Genomic DNA, 18,857 nt, shown 5'->3' on the forward strand with positions numbered 1-18,857 from the left:
GTAGCTAGTGATTGTGTGTATTGAAGTTTTACTGACTAATTACAGTTAAAATGGGATAGAGAGCTGTATTGCACCATGCTATGACTTTAACTGACTAAATATTTATTTAAAATTCTTCAAGGTGGACTAGATGAGGCTCTATATAATGTAATAGCCATGGCACGGGAACAAGAAATTCCTTTTGTCTTTGCTCTTGGCCGTAAAGCTCTTGGCCGTTGCGTGAACAAGCTGGTTCCTGTTAGTGTGGTGGGTATCTTCAACTACTCGGGTGCTGAGGTGAGTAATTCCATTCACATAAATGGCTGGAGTAAACAATTACGTTTCTTGTATATAAGAATTTATTTGGTATGGAGAGCACACCTAACTAATATGCATTTGATAATGGCCCTGACCTATATTAGGGTGTGTTTTTATTTGAAATTCAGTATTTACAGAACTGAGAGACTGTTGAAACACTTTGGTCACAATATCTCTGTAGCTTTCAAATAGACTTAAATGCCATCTGAAATTCTCTGGAAGGCTTAAAATTGTAAGAAAAACAGTATCTTTAAGTACATCTCTTCAAAGTTGGTAAACATGGAGTGGTGTTTTTATTTAATACAGAGAACTAATTTTTAGTTGAAGTAAAGGTATTTGTTCTTAATAAGCTTAGGGCTCACTATGTGGTATACCTTTGACTAAGAGGAGTAATTTAAAGTGAAAATTCTTAGTAAGAACTACTGATTATAAAAACTGCCTTCATACTTAGGACCTATTTAATAAGCTGGTATCACTGACTGAAGAGGCCAGAAAAGCATACAGAGATATGGTTGCTGCAATGGAACAGGAACAGGCAGAAGAAGCCTTGAAGAATGTCAAGAAGGCACCCCATCATATGGGTCATTCTCGTAACCCCTCTGCAGCAAGTGCTATCTCATTCTGTAGTGTTATTTCTGAACCCATATCTGAAGTGAATGAGAAAGAATATGGTAAGTGTGTTAAAACTTACTTTTGTAATTAGAAGCTGGAGTTTTCCAAATGCTGCTTATTGCAAAATGTAGCTAAAAATACAATATTTCTTCATAATTTATGGTATTATACAATTTTCAGGGATAAGAGAAAATTGGTTAGTCTTCAGGTAGTTTTGTAAGTAATCCCCCCCGCCCCTATTGAAAATAATAATTTTAATTTCTAATCCTCAGAAGTGTTACAGTTACCTAACTTTCATCAGTGGAGGTAGCTTCTGTAGTTTTATTGAACTGGTATAAAACTGGTACCAAACACAGAACTGATTATATGATGGAAGAAGAACTAATGGTAGAGGATAGGAACTAAATTATTGAGGTCTCTGAAAATAGGACATGTAGCTTAAATTTTGAAACTTGACATGGCAATGTAGTGATTCTAGTGTGTGAAAAAGGCCAATTTATTTATCCAGTTGCTTAAGCCCAGATGGCAGAGGTGATAAAAGGGAGAATGCTTGTTTGAAGTCAGAAGACTTCTCTTTTTTTAGTCTTATGGTGAATTGAAAAGAATACAGTCTTGATTTTAGTTAATTCTTTTGTGGTGTCTCAAACTTAATTTGTTAAATGTTTTTTTGAAAAATCCTTAAACAGATGACTTAATACTGTGGCAATTTTCTACTTTTAATTCATACCTGAGAGTAACCTCTTTGTTTACACTCACCATTACATTTGGTGCTTCCACAGTTTACACAGGAAACTCAAGTGCACAAAATTTCAACTTTGTCTGGTTTAGGATGCTGTAAAAACCCAAAGTTATTCACAGCTCTTTCTCTTGTTACTGCCTTTCCCTTCTTCCCCCATCTTCTAATTGAAATTTTTCTAGCAAGTGTAGAATAATATTAAAATTATGAGCTCCTATTGCTGTTTAAACAATTCTGGGATGTTCAGGAGAAATATTTTTATATAGAAAGAGTTAATGTTTTCTACTTAAACTTCTTTTGAAACTTGTAGAAACAAACTGGAGAAATATGGTGGAAACATCTGATGGGTTAGAAACCTCTGAAAATGAGAGAGAGTCCTCATGTAAGACTGCAGTACCAGAAAAAGCTGGTAATGGTCAAATTGAAAAAGCCACTCTTAATAAACAACCACCTCTGGCTACAACTGGCACTACCTCAGCAACAAATCATGGAAAATCTACACCAGGTGACAAAGATGAGGTAAAACCAGATGACAATTTGGAATGGGCCTCACAGCAGAGCACAGAAACAGGATCACTGGATGGCAGCTGCCGAGACCTTTTGAATTCCTCCATGACCAGTACCACCAGTACTCTTGTACCAGGAATGCTAGAAGAAGAGGAGGAGGAGGAGGAAGATGATGATGAGGATTATGCCCATGAACCAATTTCTGTAGAGGTTCAGCTTAATAGCAGAATTGAATCTTGGGTTTCAGAGACCCAGAGAACTATGGAGACTCTTCAGCTTGGGAAGACCCTTAGTGGTGCTGAAGAAGACAATGCAGAACAAAGTGAAGAGGAAGAAATAGAGACTTCTGAACAGGCTGATCCAGTCACTGATGGTGAGGAATGGACAAATGATAAGCACGCAAGTAACACTCAACATAAACCCACCATCTGCAGTTCTCTGAATAAAGAACACACAGATTCCATCTATATGCCGTAAAAATAAGCAGGAACTCAGGAACTTTTTAGAAATAATATAAAAACTAACTGTTGTAAAGGTTGCAGCCATTATTTCATAAGCTTCATCTCAACATTTTGCACTGTTAAACATTTAATATGTGTATTTAATTCACAACAATATTTTTGTAGCTGTCTGTTACTTGTTTGATTTAAAAACTAGCTTAGCTCTTAATCAGTATCTATTTCCCAGAATAGAAACTGTGTGGAAAATTTGTCAGTAAGTATTCATTTGATTTTTTATAAAAGGAAACATCTTGTAACTGACCGGTTTTAAGCAAAATTCTTTCAAGATGTGACTGTTTAGTTCATTTCAAACAGATAACCTACATTAAGACTGACAAATTACCAACACTTTACATGGGTGTGTTATGGTGTTATGCCAGGCATGTCAGTGTATTTGGCCATGACTTTCTAGTCCTATCTGGAAATAAAAGTAAAACTTTGGTTCTTCTTAAAGAAAAGCTAGAAAACCCCATTTTCAGTCTTAATGAAAAGTAAATCCTAGAGAAATCTATGTATGATTCTTATGCTAAGATAGATGCAGCTTTTTAGTTGGTGAATGCATTGTTAAAAAGCTGCTGGTGATCGAGATGGTTACAATAAGCTAAAGCAACTTTGATTCCAGAAAAACTTTAAACCAGAGGGATATAATTAATGTTTTGGGGGTTTTTTTACAAGGTGGAAATATTGCATTAAAAAAAACAGGAGAGAAAACAAGAATTCCCCATGCTCTCCACAGTTGCTGTCTGCCAAACCACACTAAGTGAATCATTAACCATAATCCCTGTCCAGGGCTTTTAGTAAACTGATGACTTCCTCTTCCTCCTGTCACTTACCTCAGGAATGCTATTTTGCATATTGTAATCTACATAACACTGCAAAAAGCGAGAATAATCCTTTTAACAGCAAGTGTGAATGATATGGTGGGTCAATTTTTCTACATGTTCACCTGCATGCTTTGATCCTGGCCACCCTCGTGTTGAATTCAGGATATATCTTTACAATTCTTAATCAAAACGTGACCTCTTCTTGTCTGTTTTCACAGTTGTAGCAGCTTTAGGAGTTGACCTCTAGAGTAAAAAAGGAAGTAGTTATTTCAGGAAAGGAGGAAGTGCCCTGTAGTATGGGGAGGTATTTCAGTGGTTCAGAGGTAAAAGAAACAAAAATGTGCCCTCCCTGAAACATATGAGTTGCTAGAGAATTGTTCTGTGTTTTTGTTCTGAATATTGAAGTGAAAACCATTAACTGATGATGAATTCATTTCAGGTTGAAGATGGAGTATGTGTCTGAACCTTGCATGTAAGGAGTCTGTTTTCCATCTTTGTCTTTTATTGGCAAGGGATGTACTGAAACTGCCAGCAGCAGGAGCTTCACTACAAGAGTGGCCAAAGAGTAACTCACATGAATAACACTTTTATAGGAAACATATGTTTCTCTTAATTCCACTTCATTTTTCTTGATCACTTGTATCAAAACGCATAAAAATCCTCTGGGTAGGCTGAAAAACACAAGAAATGGATAGCTTAGGTATTTAGTCCACACTTACTAATATGGGACCAACGCTTATAGTACTAGTGATGCTGGCATTTTAAGTTGCACTGGGAAAATAAGACTCCAGGTTTAGAAATCCTCTACCCCTGGGGTTTTTTGGATGCTAATGAGAATAATAGAAACTGTGTGTATTATGTAAATAATGCTTTGATAGGTATAGGCATAGCAAATGCTATGTAGATAAGCAGTAGAGAGCTGCCAGGACAACTGGCTGTTCTGTCATGTTCTTAGTTCCTTAATGTAATCTTCCTAGATGTTAGAACAGGTGTTTTATAGGAAAACAAAGACTAAGGAATGATGCCTCCTGAATGTTAAACCTTTTACTGTACGTATGGCAGATTTCTACTGTCTGTATCTTTTGAAAGAGTTTTTGCTTTAGGAAATGATAGGTGTTTGAACTGCTGACAAGCAAAACTTGCCCTTGGATGTGTAAGCACGTGTCTTGATGCCAGCTGAGATGAGTGTATACACTGAGGGCAAAACTTCACTAGAACCTTGAAAAACAAAGGTGTTTGTAATTTTTCCTTTTGCTTTTTCAGTGCCAGTGATTCAAATAACTTTTGATCTTGAAGTATTAACATCAAAGGTGCATCTTTTTGTATGTCTTTTCTGAACTTGGACTGTCATTTTAAAATTTTCTGACATTTATATCAAAGAAGTCTTGTAATATTCAGCCCACTATTTAACTGCAATTTTCCTACAGGTTTAATAGAGTTCTTGAAGGTGATATAGCACTTCTAATATCTCTCAATTTGCCAGCAAATAGGGAACTAGTCTCTTTTTAAAATGTGGTAGATCACCCTTAGAGGAGCAAACTGAAACTGAGTAAAGGAAACTGGTTGTAGTGCTTCCTTTTTGATAAGCTGGGAATGAGCAATAACTGTGAGAATGAAATTGCAATTCCTTTGGGAGTGATCCATTTGCATCTAAAATTAGGGAAGTTCCTTGCCACTTGAAGCACTTGAGGAGAGTATCTCACTGTGGTAATTTTGATTCTGTTATCACCAGAATTTAAAAAGAAAGCATACAAATGTTTTACAATACCACGATTTTTTTAAAAAGTAGCTGAATTTCTATTTCGGTATAAAAGTATGCAGTTTACTATACAGGTTGCTACTGTCCCCAGGAAAAGATGTTTCTGTAGTTACAGGTGTATAGATATTTTTGTTGTGAAAATGATTATTTGGAAAACAAATCTACTTTTCTTAAGACATTCTTTATAGAAGTGATTTCACCACTTAATTTATCTGGTAAAATCAAAAATAATGTATCTGTGGTAGGGGTAGGGACCTTTAAAACTGATAGAGGTGGCTATGTATACAGCCTATTTATATAAATACTTTACGTATCTCTGTCAAAATGATAATAATAAAACATGGATTACAAATATGTAAAAGGGAGAAATTCTGAAGAGCTGTTGTCCTTAGTTGGACCAAGTAACAATGTCTGAGTAAGGTTAAGGACCTGATCCTGCTAATACACGCTTAAGAGCATTAGTTCCACTGGCTTAAATCAGTGGCCTGTTTATCTGCTTAAGTTGTGTGCAGGTAGTTATAGGATTGGAGCTAAACAGTGACAGAGGGTATTGACCTGTGTTTTAAAAATTCATTATAGAAAATGTTCAGTAATGCACTTGTTGGTGTTCTTCTGGTAAAGATAAGAGGTGTCTTTATGCTCATTTGGGTGGGTGGGAGCTTACATAATGTGATTCTGTCCAGTTCTTTAACACAAGCTTAAATTTTAATAATGTTACTTTAAATATGTATGTAAAAAAAGTATTATTGTTTGAAAAGCTGCTGTTTGCTGAAACTGTCATTAAGTATTTCCTGTGAAGTTGTGCCAACTAATGAAACTATTGAGTTGATTGCAATGTTAGCCATTTAAAAATTGGACATGACTATTTGTTAACGAAACAAAAACCAGCAGAAGCAAGCCATAAAAACAAGTAATGTGGGTTTTCTACCCACCCTGCCACACACACAAGGAAATGTGAGAATGTCTAACCTGGAACTTCCTTGCCAATGAATGGTAATGCTGAAATTAGAAACCCCGTTGGCACAGCCCACCTTCTAAATGTTCATGAATAGTTCATATATTTTACTTTTAAATAGATTCTAATAAGGAAAGCTGTTTAATGTCTTAAAATTTATAGTAATATTTAGGTTAAAGCAGTAGAAAAATCATTATGAAATACAATATGAAGGGTTTTGTTCCATTTCTTTTTTGCTGTATGAAGGATAATTGTTCTGTCTACCGTACTTTTTGGAGTAATAACAGCTTTTTTGCACTATGTAAATACTAGTGGGGATTCTTCCATAACTAATAAAAATGATTGTAGAAATTTATGGCTCTGTTACAGTGATATGTTTGTTCACAACTACTTTATCCTGAGTTTGTTTGCAAATGCTGCCCTTCTACTACAGGAGGTGGAAAAGGATATTTTCACACCATGGAGTCCAGGTCTCTGTCATGTACCATCTCAATGATGACCAGAAAAACATATAGAAAAACCTACCATGGAAATAACATTTTACTTAAGAGTAAAAGAGTAAGAATAACCACAGGCACTTCCAAAAACTAGGATTTTTTGCATGCTGCTAGTGTATGAGAATTTAAGTTGACGTGTCTTTATTATTATACTGGTGCATGAAGTCACCTTTGGAAAATAACACAAAGTTCTCAGCATGTTGTTGTCCCCTGTTCTCCGGTGACTCACTGGTTAACTGCTCACACTTCCCTGGCTCTAGTAACAGTGTCATTAACTGGTTTTGCAACTCCCACTTGTGAGAATATTTGTAGCAATTCAAAAAGGATACAGCTTCATCCTGTAATTTTGAATTTTCTATTTATGTTCCTTAACTCTGTTTCAATTCTGCTATTGCAGTTGTCTTCTGTTGAAAGTGCTTCTGTTATAAACCTTACTTTGTAGGTGCTGTCACTTGCTGTCAAAATTACACCTCACATCTGGGTTTTGCCTGTGTCTTCTCAACCTGATAGGAGTTTTAGAAAGTACAAAAAAGGTGGCACCGTGTGACTTGTGCTATGGAAGTGACAAGAAAATTAATTACCCCAAAGCCTTACAAACTGAATGTCCTTCTTCCTCTCCCTTTCTTCACCATTTAAGAAAACTAACCATTTTGTAGTGCCCTTGAGGAAAGTTCCTTGCCTCTATTGAGAATTTTTTAAATGGGTGCTTTGCAGTGCTGCACACAGAGAACCACTACCACAAGAAAAAAATTCTCCTGCTATTGCTGCACTGAAGTTCCTGCAAGCAGCACTAGCACTGCCTACACTCCAAGAGCAACCTGGGCTCTCAGATACCAGGTTGATACTGACTGAGCTGGAAGTTTATGGATCTGCATGTCTGTAATGTGGAGAAAGACACCAGTCAGTCAAATTGCACTATTTATGCAACAAAAATTGCTCTTCAGATTTTTAGGATCGTTGTGTATAAAAGTTAGGGCGGTTGGGTGTTTTTTTTTTGGGGGGGGGGGGGTCCAATAGTGCTTTAAAAAAGGCCTGAGCAAACTCCAAAGGAAATGATGGAGCTGAAGACTCTTTACCTTCTGGTGTCTTTTATGAGTTAGTAAATAGTAAAAAATGCAGGGAAACCGAAGCTGGAATGTACTTTCTGGCAACAGCTACAGGCCCCTGGTATGCTCATAGCTGTTTAATAAATTAGAGTTTTCCACTGATGCTTGGCGAGCACTCTTGCGAGGGGGATGTGTGTGGGTGTCCATCTGGACACCATCTAAAACACCCAGCTATCTCTCACACTGTTGTTTTCCAAGGATGGTACTTTAATGAGTAAAGAGGAATTTGGTAATCATGTAACACTGATAATAGACTTGCTCTTATATAAAGGGAAATAGGAGAGGGGGCATGGAGTAAATTGCATTTCCTACAGCTATCTGTGTGGCAGCTCTGCCTGTGCTCGGGTTCCCCTGGAGACAGCAGAGGCTGTGGTAGCACCATGGGTGCAGGCAGTGGTTCAGCCTGTATTTATAGGGGAAGTTAAATATGTATCCATGCTAAATTTAAAGCAACTTTGTGCTTTTATAAGGCTTCGTGCTTATATAGTAGGTTACTCATTTCTTGCAGAGTTACAAAGCTACAAAAAAATACTGTCACTCTAAACTTGTGGGGGTTTTGTATGTTTTCCAAAAATTGCAGTAAAAGTCTTCCTGTTGGGTGGCATCTTTCAGGAAAAAATCTAAGCGAAAGTTATTTAGAGCATTAAACTCTTTATAATGCATTTCCTGCAAGGGAAGTGAGCGTTTTCAGATGGATTCTGCCCCTGAGAGTATTGTTTCAAACTCTTGGAGATTTGCCAGCTGCAGTTAAGAAGGCAAGTGCCCCTTCTGCCATCGACTGTCTTGAGGAGTAGGTGAGGATGTTTGGCAAAAACGCTGTGGGTAGCAAGAACTGGGAGAAGCTATTGCAAAACCTTCCTTATGGAGGAGTATTGATTGTAGAGGAAGAGGGCAGATTAACAAAAACAAAGCAATCAGAAATGCCCTAGTGTCAAGGTTTCCTTTCTGATTTACTGCAGCCAAGTTAAAGGCAACCATCTAAGGATGGAAGTGGGAGATGCCAAGTAAGGGTATGTCCTCCAGTGTTTCCCTGAATCTCCTGTGCGCCACTAGAGAGACACTAGGAGAAGTTCAACTGTGTTGTGGGATTTATTCTTTTCAAATATGTGCTAGTGGATTGCCCTACAAAAAATACTGCTTTAAGCTGAATTGCAGGAAAGGATGTTCCCTGCCTGCTGCTGCATGGATACCAAGCCCTGTGTTGCCCCTAAAGCATGACTGCTTCCAGCTTCCTTTTGAGCTGAGAGGAGTTTCGTTGTGCTGTTGCTGAAACTTGTTTCATGTGGTGGGTAATTCTGCAGAGAGGAAGCTTTAGGCTACTTTAGGCTGAAATTTGTCTTTGTATCCCTCCTGCTGCGGGGCTGTACTCAAAGCTGGAGCAAGGCACTAGACGCTTAATCTGCTGTTGCTTTCAGCACTTTGTGGTACAACAGACATTGGATGATGCTGGGTTTTGCCCATGGCCGCTCAGCCTCCTTGCAAGCAGTGCCGAGGCAGGCCAGCAAGTACTGCTGAACTTACCTTTGGGCTCCTAGTATGCAGATCTTCTTTCAGAAAGCAGTGGTTAGGGCGGTACGTTGTTTTCTGATGGCTTGTAGCAGCTCGGGCTAGCTCTGATGCGTGTGGTACATCCTTGTTGAGCTTGGAGAGGTTGGCATCATCCACCTTGCAGAAGGGACAGTTGTGGCATGGGTCGCCCGCACTGTGATTTCCTCCAGTGTTCAGCTCTCACCTCTTCCCCAGTGCTGTCAATAAGCTGGGGCACGTGGGGTTTATCTTTGCTGACTGCTTTCCCCCAGAGCTGCAAGGACTGGCTTTGTGCTGGCTGTTGAGCAACCTTCAGGCTCTGAATTTTGGGCCTTTGCACAGGAGTTTCCAGCTCATTGCTCTTCCCCTGTGCTATGGGGCTGTCCTGGTGGAAAAGGCAAAGCCCAGCAGTGTTTGAGGGAGGAGGTGGCGGTGTTGCCAGGCAAAGAGAAGGTGAAAAGGAAGGACATGAAGCGTGTCCAGCTAAGCCCTGTTGCGTACCATGCTGGGTCCTGCCGCTCACATGCTCAGCTGTAGGGATGTGCCCTTCGCCCAGGTGGAGCAGCCCTGCCTTCTGCTGTCTTCCGGCTGCGGTTTCGGACAAAGCAACGTAGCCGTGAATGGTTTAAATTGGGCCAAGCAAAACACAGCATGGTGCCTGAGAAGGAAAATTGCAACTTGTCTTTAAGTCGCCTTAGGACATGTTTTCTGGGAGGTAGCACTGTTGGATCTTTCGGAGCTAGAACAGGAGAAAAGCAGTGCTAGTCTAATCTCTGACTCTGCTTTTGTATCCAGGACCATGCCTTTGTTCTCCTCAAACTTATTAGGTCTCAGGTCTGTGTCTTCAGCCTGTGCAAACCCCCTCTGACTCTCCTGAAAAGTAGGAGGTGGGCTGCAGTTGTCAAATACACCTGTTTTTAACTCACTGAGAACTAGGGAGAAGTATCTATAGGAAATGAAACAGTGAGAATGAGTCAATATGTGGGAAAATAAATTTCTTTCAATTGAAAGAAACAGTGGCTCTGTATGACTTTTGCTAATGCAAATAAGCATGCTCCAGGGCTTCCCAAAGGTACCTGCCACCACGTTGCTGGTGATGGGGTTTTCCTGCTGTTCTGTAACACTCTGCTGATTTCTGCCAGCGTCAGCCAGGCATGTCAATGAGGAAGGAAGGTGGATCGGCTTGGTGCACCTTAGCATGAATTAACTCTGCTGTTGCTATTTATATAGGAGAAAAAATCCCCCGTTTACTCCATGTTTTAACAGAAAGGCTGAGCTCTGTCATGCCAGTTGCAAGAAGCATGCAACAGCTTCCTCCGAGCTCCTGCAAGAGTGCAACTGCTTTTTGGGTGTGCTGGGCCGGTGGGTGACAGCTTTGCTCCCTGCGCTGCCCACACATGAGCTGGCTGCTCTCTTCTAAATTGGTCCCCAATTTGCCTTGAGCTCTCCTGTTGCCAGTGAGCACCACGTGCGCATGTCCTGGCATCGGCTTTCCCTGGCCCTTGCGCTCCAAAGAGAGGGTTGCACGGTGGTGTGGAACTCCCTGCTACAGCTGTGATCTCACAGCCCCAAATCTGAAATGGTGTCACTCCCAAAGGTTCTCGTGGGGCTCCAGGCTGGCACTACTTCTTCCCGTCGCAAAGGCTCCCTGCGCTGATGCTGGAGATGCGGCTGCTGCTAGCTCATCTACTTTGCAGGTCTTTTAGAGGGATGTTAGAGGTGGCTGTAGCTGGTTAACCGCCAGCTCCTATGTAATGGTGCTGCCCCGTCAATGTGGTTACACCTGCCAAAGCTCCTGTCCCCTCTGACAATATCTGACTAGGGGCCGCTCACATCAGTATTTCATGCAGCATATTTGAGGCTGAGAGACTGTTCGGGGCTGTAAACAGGGTGTGAAGGAGGGTCTGGGTGTGGTGGAGCTGGTAACATAGTGACCGAGGGAGGTTTCAGCTTGTAACTGTGCACCAGAAGGGTATTCCCATGTAGCCTGAGAAAACATGCAGAGTGCAGCCCTTTGGCAGCACGCACCGTTGCATGCCAGCAGCCACGTAAGGGGCAAAATGACTTTTCCCTGTGTTTTGCCAGGGCAGTGGTGGGCAGGTGGGCAGCAAGCTGGGCCCTGAGCGCTGTGGGCAACTGGGAACTCTAGCTGTGAGCAAGAAACACAGGCTCCTTTTAGGTGGCATACAAGGCTGCAGGCTCAGTTTCACCAGTGCTTAAAGGAGCTTTGTTCTCTGTGCTGGTTAGAGGCCGATTTGCCAGTATCTTAAACAGAAATCTTGTTTTTAGCCTTGAGAAAAAAGCTTTTTAATTTACAAAGGCATGGCATTTTTCTTTTCCCTCCTCCCCCTCCCCACAATGGCTACTATTTCTTGGACAATGCTGCTCTTTGCTGGGTTCTGCTCTTGAGCTTGTGTTTCTTGATCGCTGCTGAAAACAGAGTTTGTCACAATTGCATTTTCCTCTGGAACTTGCTGTAAAACACCAGCTATTCTTCACCTCCCACGCTGTAATCGCACTCTCTGGTGCCTGTGAGCCGAGTCTTGCCGGTTAATGTACCGGCCTCCTTTGCCTCTCTGGGGAAGCCTCCCCCAGCACCCAGGAAAGGCAACAACACTTCGGCCAGGGGAGAGCAGGTGCGGTGCCAGACAGGGCTCAGCTCTTGGGTGATCAGCAAAGGACAGGCTCTTGCACTATTGTTTCTTTTTCTTGAAAATGTCCCCTTTCACCACACAGGTTTAAAGCCAGTCCCATTAACCCTTTTCACCTGCCAGCTCTGTGAGTTGCTGTAGGAACAGTGGGGTTTGCATCTCCTGCAGGGCCAGCAGGGACCCTGCCTGCCCCTTTTCTCACTCACACAGGTAAGGAAGGCTCAGATTGCCTCCTGAGGAAGGAGCAGCTGGCAGAAGGGCTCAGGAAATGAGGACCAGCACAGGCCCGAGGCAGCCCATGGCCATGAACTAGTCTCTACCTGAGCTAAGGCACTGGGCAGCCTTTCCTGGTGCCATCATCTATGCTGAGGGACTTACTGTAAGGCAGGAAGACCCTCGCTGTGTGCTCAGAGAAAAGGTAGGAAGGACAGCAAGGCAGGATCTCGCAGGAAGAGGAGATTTGGTTTGTCTGGTTGCGTGTTTTCCATGGTGGTAAAAAAGAGCAATCTGGGAGGCCCCTGAGACAGGAGCCTGGGCATCAGCATCTCCCTGAACACTGGTCCTTGTTGTCTCCTTCATGGTAAGTACAGCTCACAGCCCTCTCCAGTCCCTCCTCCTTGCCAGCAGCCTCACCATCCTGGCGCTTTCTTCTGGCCCTGTCAATGTCATGTTCTAGCGTGGTGTTGAAATTAAAGATTTAAGAAAGAAAAATGTTAATGCTCGGAGAGTTTCTGTGCTTTATGTACAATCAATAGTGCTGCTAATCGCTTCTGAACATTTTCTATCCTTTTGTGCTCAAAGCCATCATCAAAGCTTCCTGAGAAATTAGTCACTTTTCATAACTTGTGCCTGGTCCAGGTTTTGCCTTGGGGTTTGATTTTGTGGGCAGTGTGAGGCATCCTCCCCAAAAAGGGTTGATTCAAAAGCAGCCGCTCTCTCACTGAGCTGTATTTCACTAACAGAGTCTGGACTGGGGCTTTTCCCTACTCCATTGTAGCAGCTATCGCATCTTTCAGAATTAACATCGGCTTTCATACAAGAGAAAAAAATGCAATGGCTGTGTTGAGCTCTGGCTCTCTCCACGTCCCTGCCCGTGATTTTCCCCTCCTGTCCCAGGCAGGGCAGGGGCCAGCTCGGCCTCTCCTCACCCACCAGCAGCTGCTTTCCAGCCCTGAACGCGAGGTGAGGCTGAGGCCAGGATCACCGGGAGCATGAGGAAGGCGAACTCAATATTGAAAAATCTAGCAAGAGGAAAGACCTCAGCTAAGGGAGGGACCCCAGGCCCTTGTACCCCCCCGGCCTGACCCCGCGGTGCCGCCTTGCTCTTCCCACCACGCTGCCCGTGGCGTCGAAGCCCCACGCGGAGCCGAGGTAACTCGTGCTGAGGGCCCAGGTATTTTCGGCGAGTCAAAGAAACCCGGCTCGCTGCCTGAGGTACGCGCAATGCCTGAGACGGGCTTTCCCCAGCGGGGCTGGCGGCTGGAGCTGAGCTGCAGCGCGGGGGGACGCTGGGACCAGCCTGTCCTTCCCTCGGGCCCGGGTGGGCGGCCCGGGGGCACGGCAGCCCCCGGCGCTGCCTGTGCCGGCGGCGAAGGAGGAAGGGCCGGGCGGGGGCCGGGACCTGCCGCCGAAAGGGGCTTTTTAGGGATTTTCGGCACCATCCGGAAGGTCCCGCCCCCTCCCGCGCCCCCTCTTCCCCCCCCCACCCCGTCGCCCCGCTCTCTGCGCGCTGAGGGCGCGTGAGCCGGCGGCGGGCGGCGATTGGCTGCGAGGCTGCACCTCGGGGGCCGCCGGGCCGCGGCCGCCCGCCGAGCGCCATTCACGGCGCTGCCCGCCTGCACGCGCCGAGCCTCATTCACAAAAAAAAAAAAAAAAAAAAAAAACAACCTTCATTCATAAAAGCGGTGGCGGCGGCGGCGGCCGGGGCTGCGGCGGGGGCGGCTCGGGCGCTGCGGAGCTGCTGCCCCGCGGCTCTGCGGGAAACAGCGCCGGAGGCGCAGGAATATTCAGTTGTTTCTGGATTATGGTGCTGAAGGACTTTCCAAGCAAGCATTAGCGAGACTGACGCCGAGAGCTGCCGGCGCTGTTCAGTATTTTTCTTAAAATACTGGGTTTGTGCCTGACGGCGGGGCAGGAGCGTTGCAGCGCAGGGATGCTCTGCGTCTTTGGGGCGGCCGACGGTGGAAACGCAGAGAGCTGGGCACCTAACGGGGTTCATGCCGGTCTGAAAATGTGTTTGAGCTTGTAGCTCTCTTGCTCTGCTTTGTGTGGAATATGCTTGAGCTTTCGCTGCAGCCAGGACTCCGCGATTAACGATGCTGCAACTGTGAGTCTCCAGAGCTAGGTGGGATTTAGTGCCTGGCTTGAGGCGGCAGCGAAGGCAGGTTTGGGTAGCGGCTCTTCAGCTTAAGCTCCTGTGCCGCCGGTGTGCTCTCCCGTATGCCGCTTTTATTACTGCTTACAAAATACCAGATGTCCGTGCCGTTTTAAGCGTCATCCGTTGAGGAAAATAAACCACTTGAGAGGGAGTCAGCAAAAATATCCCGTAGGTTTCTGTTTTTAAAATGGTTTGACTTGCTTGATTTCCATGTAATTTATCTATAAGAGCCAATTTATGCGAGAGTATCCAGTTACAGAACTGCCAAGGCTATGAGAGAACGCAGCAGCCAGCAGAGCCTTGGTGGACACGTCCTGTATGTAGGGTTATTCAGACATCCAGGAATGCTGCACAGGGCTAAGTACAGCCGATTCAGAAATGATTCGATAACATCTCTAGATGAAGGTACGCAAAATACGTCTTTAAATATCAAAGGTTCTTCCTCCTCTTCCCATTCTTCAACGCCTAATTTACTGACGGAAGATGTCTCCTTGGGGCCCCAGGACACCTGCACCACCCTGTGCACGCTGATCCCCCGGATGGCTAACATTAAACTTGCCAACCCGTCAAATCTGCCAGGCCTGAAAAGCTTCTGTCTGGGGACGAAGGAGGTGCCGCGAATTAAACTCACGGAGTGTGTTACCATCCCGAGCAGCCCAACCTCGCCTGAAATCAGCTGCCTCTCGGCCTCTTATCCACAGCCCGACCTGGACAAGCTGGCCCTAACCCCAAAGCCGGCGGGTGACTGCGCTGCACAGGGAGCTGAGGAGGCCGCCTCTGCGGGCAGGCAGGACGGGAGCCTCGCGCAGAGCGGTGAAAGCGTGGGGGAGCCGGGAACGACCTATGGCGTGCGGGTGAGTACTTCTCACGGGGTTTCCGTTCTCTGACAAAGCAAACTGCTCAGGTGGCTGCAGGGTGACCTCCGTGGTCCCACTCCTGGACTCAATGCCCCAAACCACTGACTTCTCCTGTCTCTTTCCTGTCTCCTGCCCTAGGTAGAGCTGTGGTGTTGAACTGAGGGAGTTAAAAGGACCACAGCCGCTCCCAGAGGTACCACAACATCCATTTCCAAAAGACTATTTTTAGACTCTCTGAGAAGTGCAGCTGAGCTGCAATTCAAACAGGGCTTGCTCCGGCCTGAAATGCATGTTGGAGGGAGAAGGCGGCCGACAAAAAGGGCTTCCCATCCCTCGCAGAGCAGCTCCCAGGCACTAGGTGCATGCTGGCCCACACTGCTTATGTATTTGTGATGGAGGGTGTGGGAGAGGTGCTGGGACCGCTGCTGCTGCCCAGAGCACCTCTCCCCCGTGCCTCCTGCCCTGGGAGGTGAGCGGACAGGATGCAAAAGCCGCCCTCCTTCTTTGATGCTCTAGGGCTGCGTCTGATTTTCTTGGTAATGATGATGTACAGAAAACCCTGCCTGTTTCTTCAGAAGACGCCCTGAAATAGCCTTCCTGGGTATTTTTCATGTTGTGGACTGGGGTTAGTGGGTATCGTCTTTTAATTAGCTGTCAGTGGCCAAGAGGAGACCATGCCTTCTGGGCTCAGTGCTTTCGCTCCCTCCACCCCTGCCATACCTGGGAGCTTTCTAATTTTCTTTTCCTTCCTGGACTTTATATTTCTGTGGCCAGACCTTGCCATTTGCTAGCTGTTGCTTCCTCTCTACACTCTGAACCTCTGACCCCACACATTTTAGTGCTTACGCTTCATCTGTCAAAAGCACTCTCGGGCAAAAACTGCCTGCTGCTTGCATGGAGGGAGCCAGTGCAGACCATGGGGAAATGGCAGAGGAAGCGATCTAAATCTGCTTCAGAAATACTCATGTAATGGCTGGGCTGGCCAAGGGCTCCTGTAGCTCTCACAGTCCTCGTGCCTGTCCCTGACATGCAAGGGGGGCCACAGAAACAAGCCGTACAAGAGGTTATTAACCAGCATCTATTCCTCCCGGTGGGCTGCAGGTGGGGTGCTAAGAGAGTGTGGGTGTAGGCTCTCAGTTTAGTGTGTGCGGGAAGTATCAAGATGTGCCAGAAGGAGTGAAAAAGCTGTAAGCCATGCAAAATTTATGTCTCCTGTGTGATGTCTCGCAAGCAGGGAGGTCTAAAGAAAGGTGCAAGGCCAAGAAAAATCGATTAGTCCCTTTCTAAATGCAGGAGGAGGGCAGGCAAGTCAGAGGGCAGAAGAGCAACATGGAGGGATAGCTGTGTTCACATTTCCCCAGGCAGGAATGAGGCGCCTGCCTGGCGTCCAGCAGCGGTAGCACAGCTGGTGATGAAGGTGATGGTGTCCCAGCATGGCACCAGCTGCTGTGAGCAGAGCCGCAGGAGGCCCTGGGACATTCACCCGGGGTGCAGCAGGTGGAGGGAGGGGAAGCGCTCTTTCATCGTGCTGCTATCTGCCCTTTTATGTTTACTTTTCTTTAAATTCTAGTACTAAATGTGAGCAGTTGAGGTTTTGACACCAGGAAGCTGCTAAAATAGATGAATGAGCACGGAGGGCGTGACTTACAGTGACAGTGCAAGGGGCACTGCAGCTCCAGGTGCTACGCTTTCGGCCAGGCCGCAGAAAGGCCTGCGCTGGCAGATGGCATCGTGATGCCCAGCGCGCGCTGTGCAGGATCTGCCTCGTGTGCTGCGGTTTGAGCAGTGCCCAATGCGGTGGAGCTTGTGTTCAAGGCTTTGGGGTACCTATAGAGATTCAAATACTGAAACGCTAACGCCAGAGGTACACTTAAAGACCTCAGTTTCTGACATGGGGCGGAGATGAAGAAGTGCAAGGGGAATTTCCCAGGTTTCTATTGTGGCCCAGGCCTGAGAGCAGAGGCACCAAGGTGTCACCTGCCAGGGACCACATGAGCAAGAAAGGCAGAAGAAAGAGCAAAAAAAGAGAAGGACTTGATGGGGAGGTCATGTGAAGTGGGGAAGGGCTCGTCCCCTCCTGCTTCTCCCCAGGTTGTATTTCCAGTGTGGTTTTCTGCTGGTCTTTCTGGAAGTCACCCTATTTCATGGGGAATGTCGCCGAAGGGGGTCATTGGCAGGAGTCTCCCAACACAACAGGGAAACGTTGTTTCCCTGCGTCTTTCCTGCATCTTCCCACTGCTGTTGCTCCTGTGGCTGTGGGGCTGCAGGGCCCAGCCCCAGGAGAGTTGCAAGAGCATTGCTGATGTGTTCTGGCCAAACTCTTGGCGTTTTTTTCAACCAGCCCCCTTAATAACAAGCAGGTCAGTAAATAAGTAGCCTGGGGGTTCTGAGGCTTCTGCAGCAGAGTACAGGCAGGGTGCTCATTTCCCCAGGGACTACAAAGCTTCTCCGGGAGCTGGTGATTGACCCTCAGATGGGCTGGGAAGCGGCCAGGGGCACGGGGCTGCAGTGTGGCAGGAGCGTGGTGCGGAAGGATGGTCTCGCCCAGAGGCAAAGCAGGGCCAAGAGGCCGAGGGGCCGGGTAGCCATGGGAGCTGCTCTGAATCCTTACCCCAATCCTTACCCAATCCTCCCAATCTTTACCCCCTCGCCTTGGCCCTCGCCCTCCCTCCTGTGGAGTTTGGAGACACCCGCTGTTCCCACGCAGCTTCTCGCACCCTGTTAGGGTATGGGATCATTGGGATCTCCCCGAGAGACCATTTTAGGAGGAAGGTCAGGTCTACATTACGGGGACTGCTGCTGCCGGACATCTGTGGCCTTAAAAGCTTAATTGGAGCCTGAAGAGGATTTGGCACTATGTGGAGAGGATCTGCAGTTATTTTTGAAAGGCAAAAATATGGTGAGGTAATTAAATGCCTTAGGGCAGAAGCTGTCCCCTACAGACTGGAGTGAGGCAGAAATTGTCTTTTTGGGATTGGTTTAAGAAGAGGCGATGCCGGGCTCCTTGGGTCTCCCTGGGAGGCGGCTGCAGCCGTGTGTGACTGGTGGTGACAGGGCACCTGTGTCACGACTGTGTGTCACCTGGGCTCTGGTGAGGAAGCCGAGACCCATAACAGCACCTGTTTCCCCCGAGATGCTTGCGCAAATAGCAAAGAGCCCAAATATTAATATTGAAATAGCAGCCTGGACAGCTCTGATTCCCACAGTGTTATTTTTCAAAACATACTGTGCATGCAGTTTGCTGCAGGGTTTACAAGGTGGATATCTACCTTGTCCTTGTTCACATTCTGTTACATGCCTTCCCACAACGCCACCCATCTGGAGCTGAGGTTGTCTCTGAATGTTGCCCATAGTGGCCACGGCACTCGTGTATCCCGCCAGTGTTCGTTACGGCTGTGACGAGCCTGAGGAATATTCCAAGAGGCATTTGCTGTCCTTGCTCTTGCTCATTGGGGAGTGCCAGGGAGGTGGCCGCTCCTGAGCAGGAGGATAAAAGCTGGCTCTCAGGATTATCCTGCACCAGTTGCCTCTCTGAGACCAGTGAGGATCAGCAGGATGGTGTTACTGGACCTAACATGGAGTAAGGCTCTGTGGCTGAGCTTAAATCAATACTGCACAAGTCTTTGAGAGATGATGTTCGGAATCATTTAAA

The 18,857-nt window shown here is 45.9% G+C and overlaps 2 protein-coding genes across 6 annotated transcripts in view; both read left to right on the forward strand.

Moving 5' to 3' along the window:
• SECISBP2L (SECIS binding protein 2 like) overlaps positions 1-6,564 on the forward strand; it is a 31,531-nt gene extending 24,967 nt beyond the window's left edge. For 4 of the 5 annotated variants that reach the window (XM_075045222.1, XM_075045223.1, XM_075045226.1 and 1 more), the window contains 3 exons: positions 122-276; positions 749-968; positions 1,956-6,564. In XM_075045222.1, coding sequence (XP_074901323.1) covers positions 122-276; positions 749-968; positions 1,956-2,629 — 1,049 coding nt within the window. In that variant the 3' untranslated portion in view covers positions 2,630-6,564. The remainder of the gene's footprint in view (positions 1-121; positions 277-748; positions 969-1,955) is intronic. The other variant, XM_075045225.1, reaches the window with a different exon arrangement.
• A 6,976-nt stretch (positions 6,565-13,540) lies between these two features.
• SHC4 (SHC adaptor protein 4) overlaps positions 13,541-18,857 on the forward strand; it is a 34,326-nt gene continuing 29,009 nt past the window's right edge. Inside the window, exon 1 of the mRNA XM_075043967.1 lies at positions 13,541-15,202. Within this exon, the coding sequence (XP_074900068.1) occupies positions 14,621-15,202 (582 nt within the window). The 5' untranslated portion in view covers positions 13,541-14,620. The remainder of the gene's footprint in view (positions 15,203-18,857) is intronic.

Source organism: Buteo buteo, chromosome 13 (genome assembly GCF_964188355.1).
Source record: "Buteo buteo chromosome 13, bButBut1.hap1.1, whole genome shotgun sequence".
NCBI lineage: Eukaryota > Metazoa > Chordata > Aves > Accipitriformes > Accipitridae > Buteo > Buteo buteo.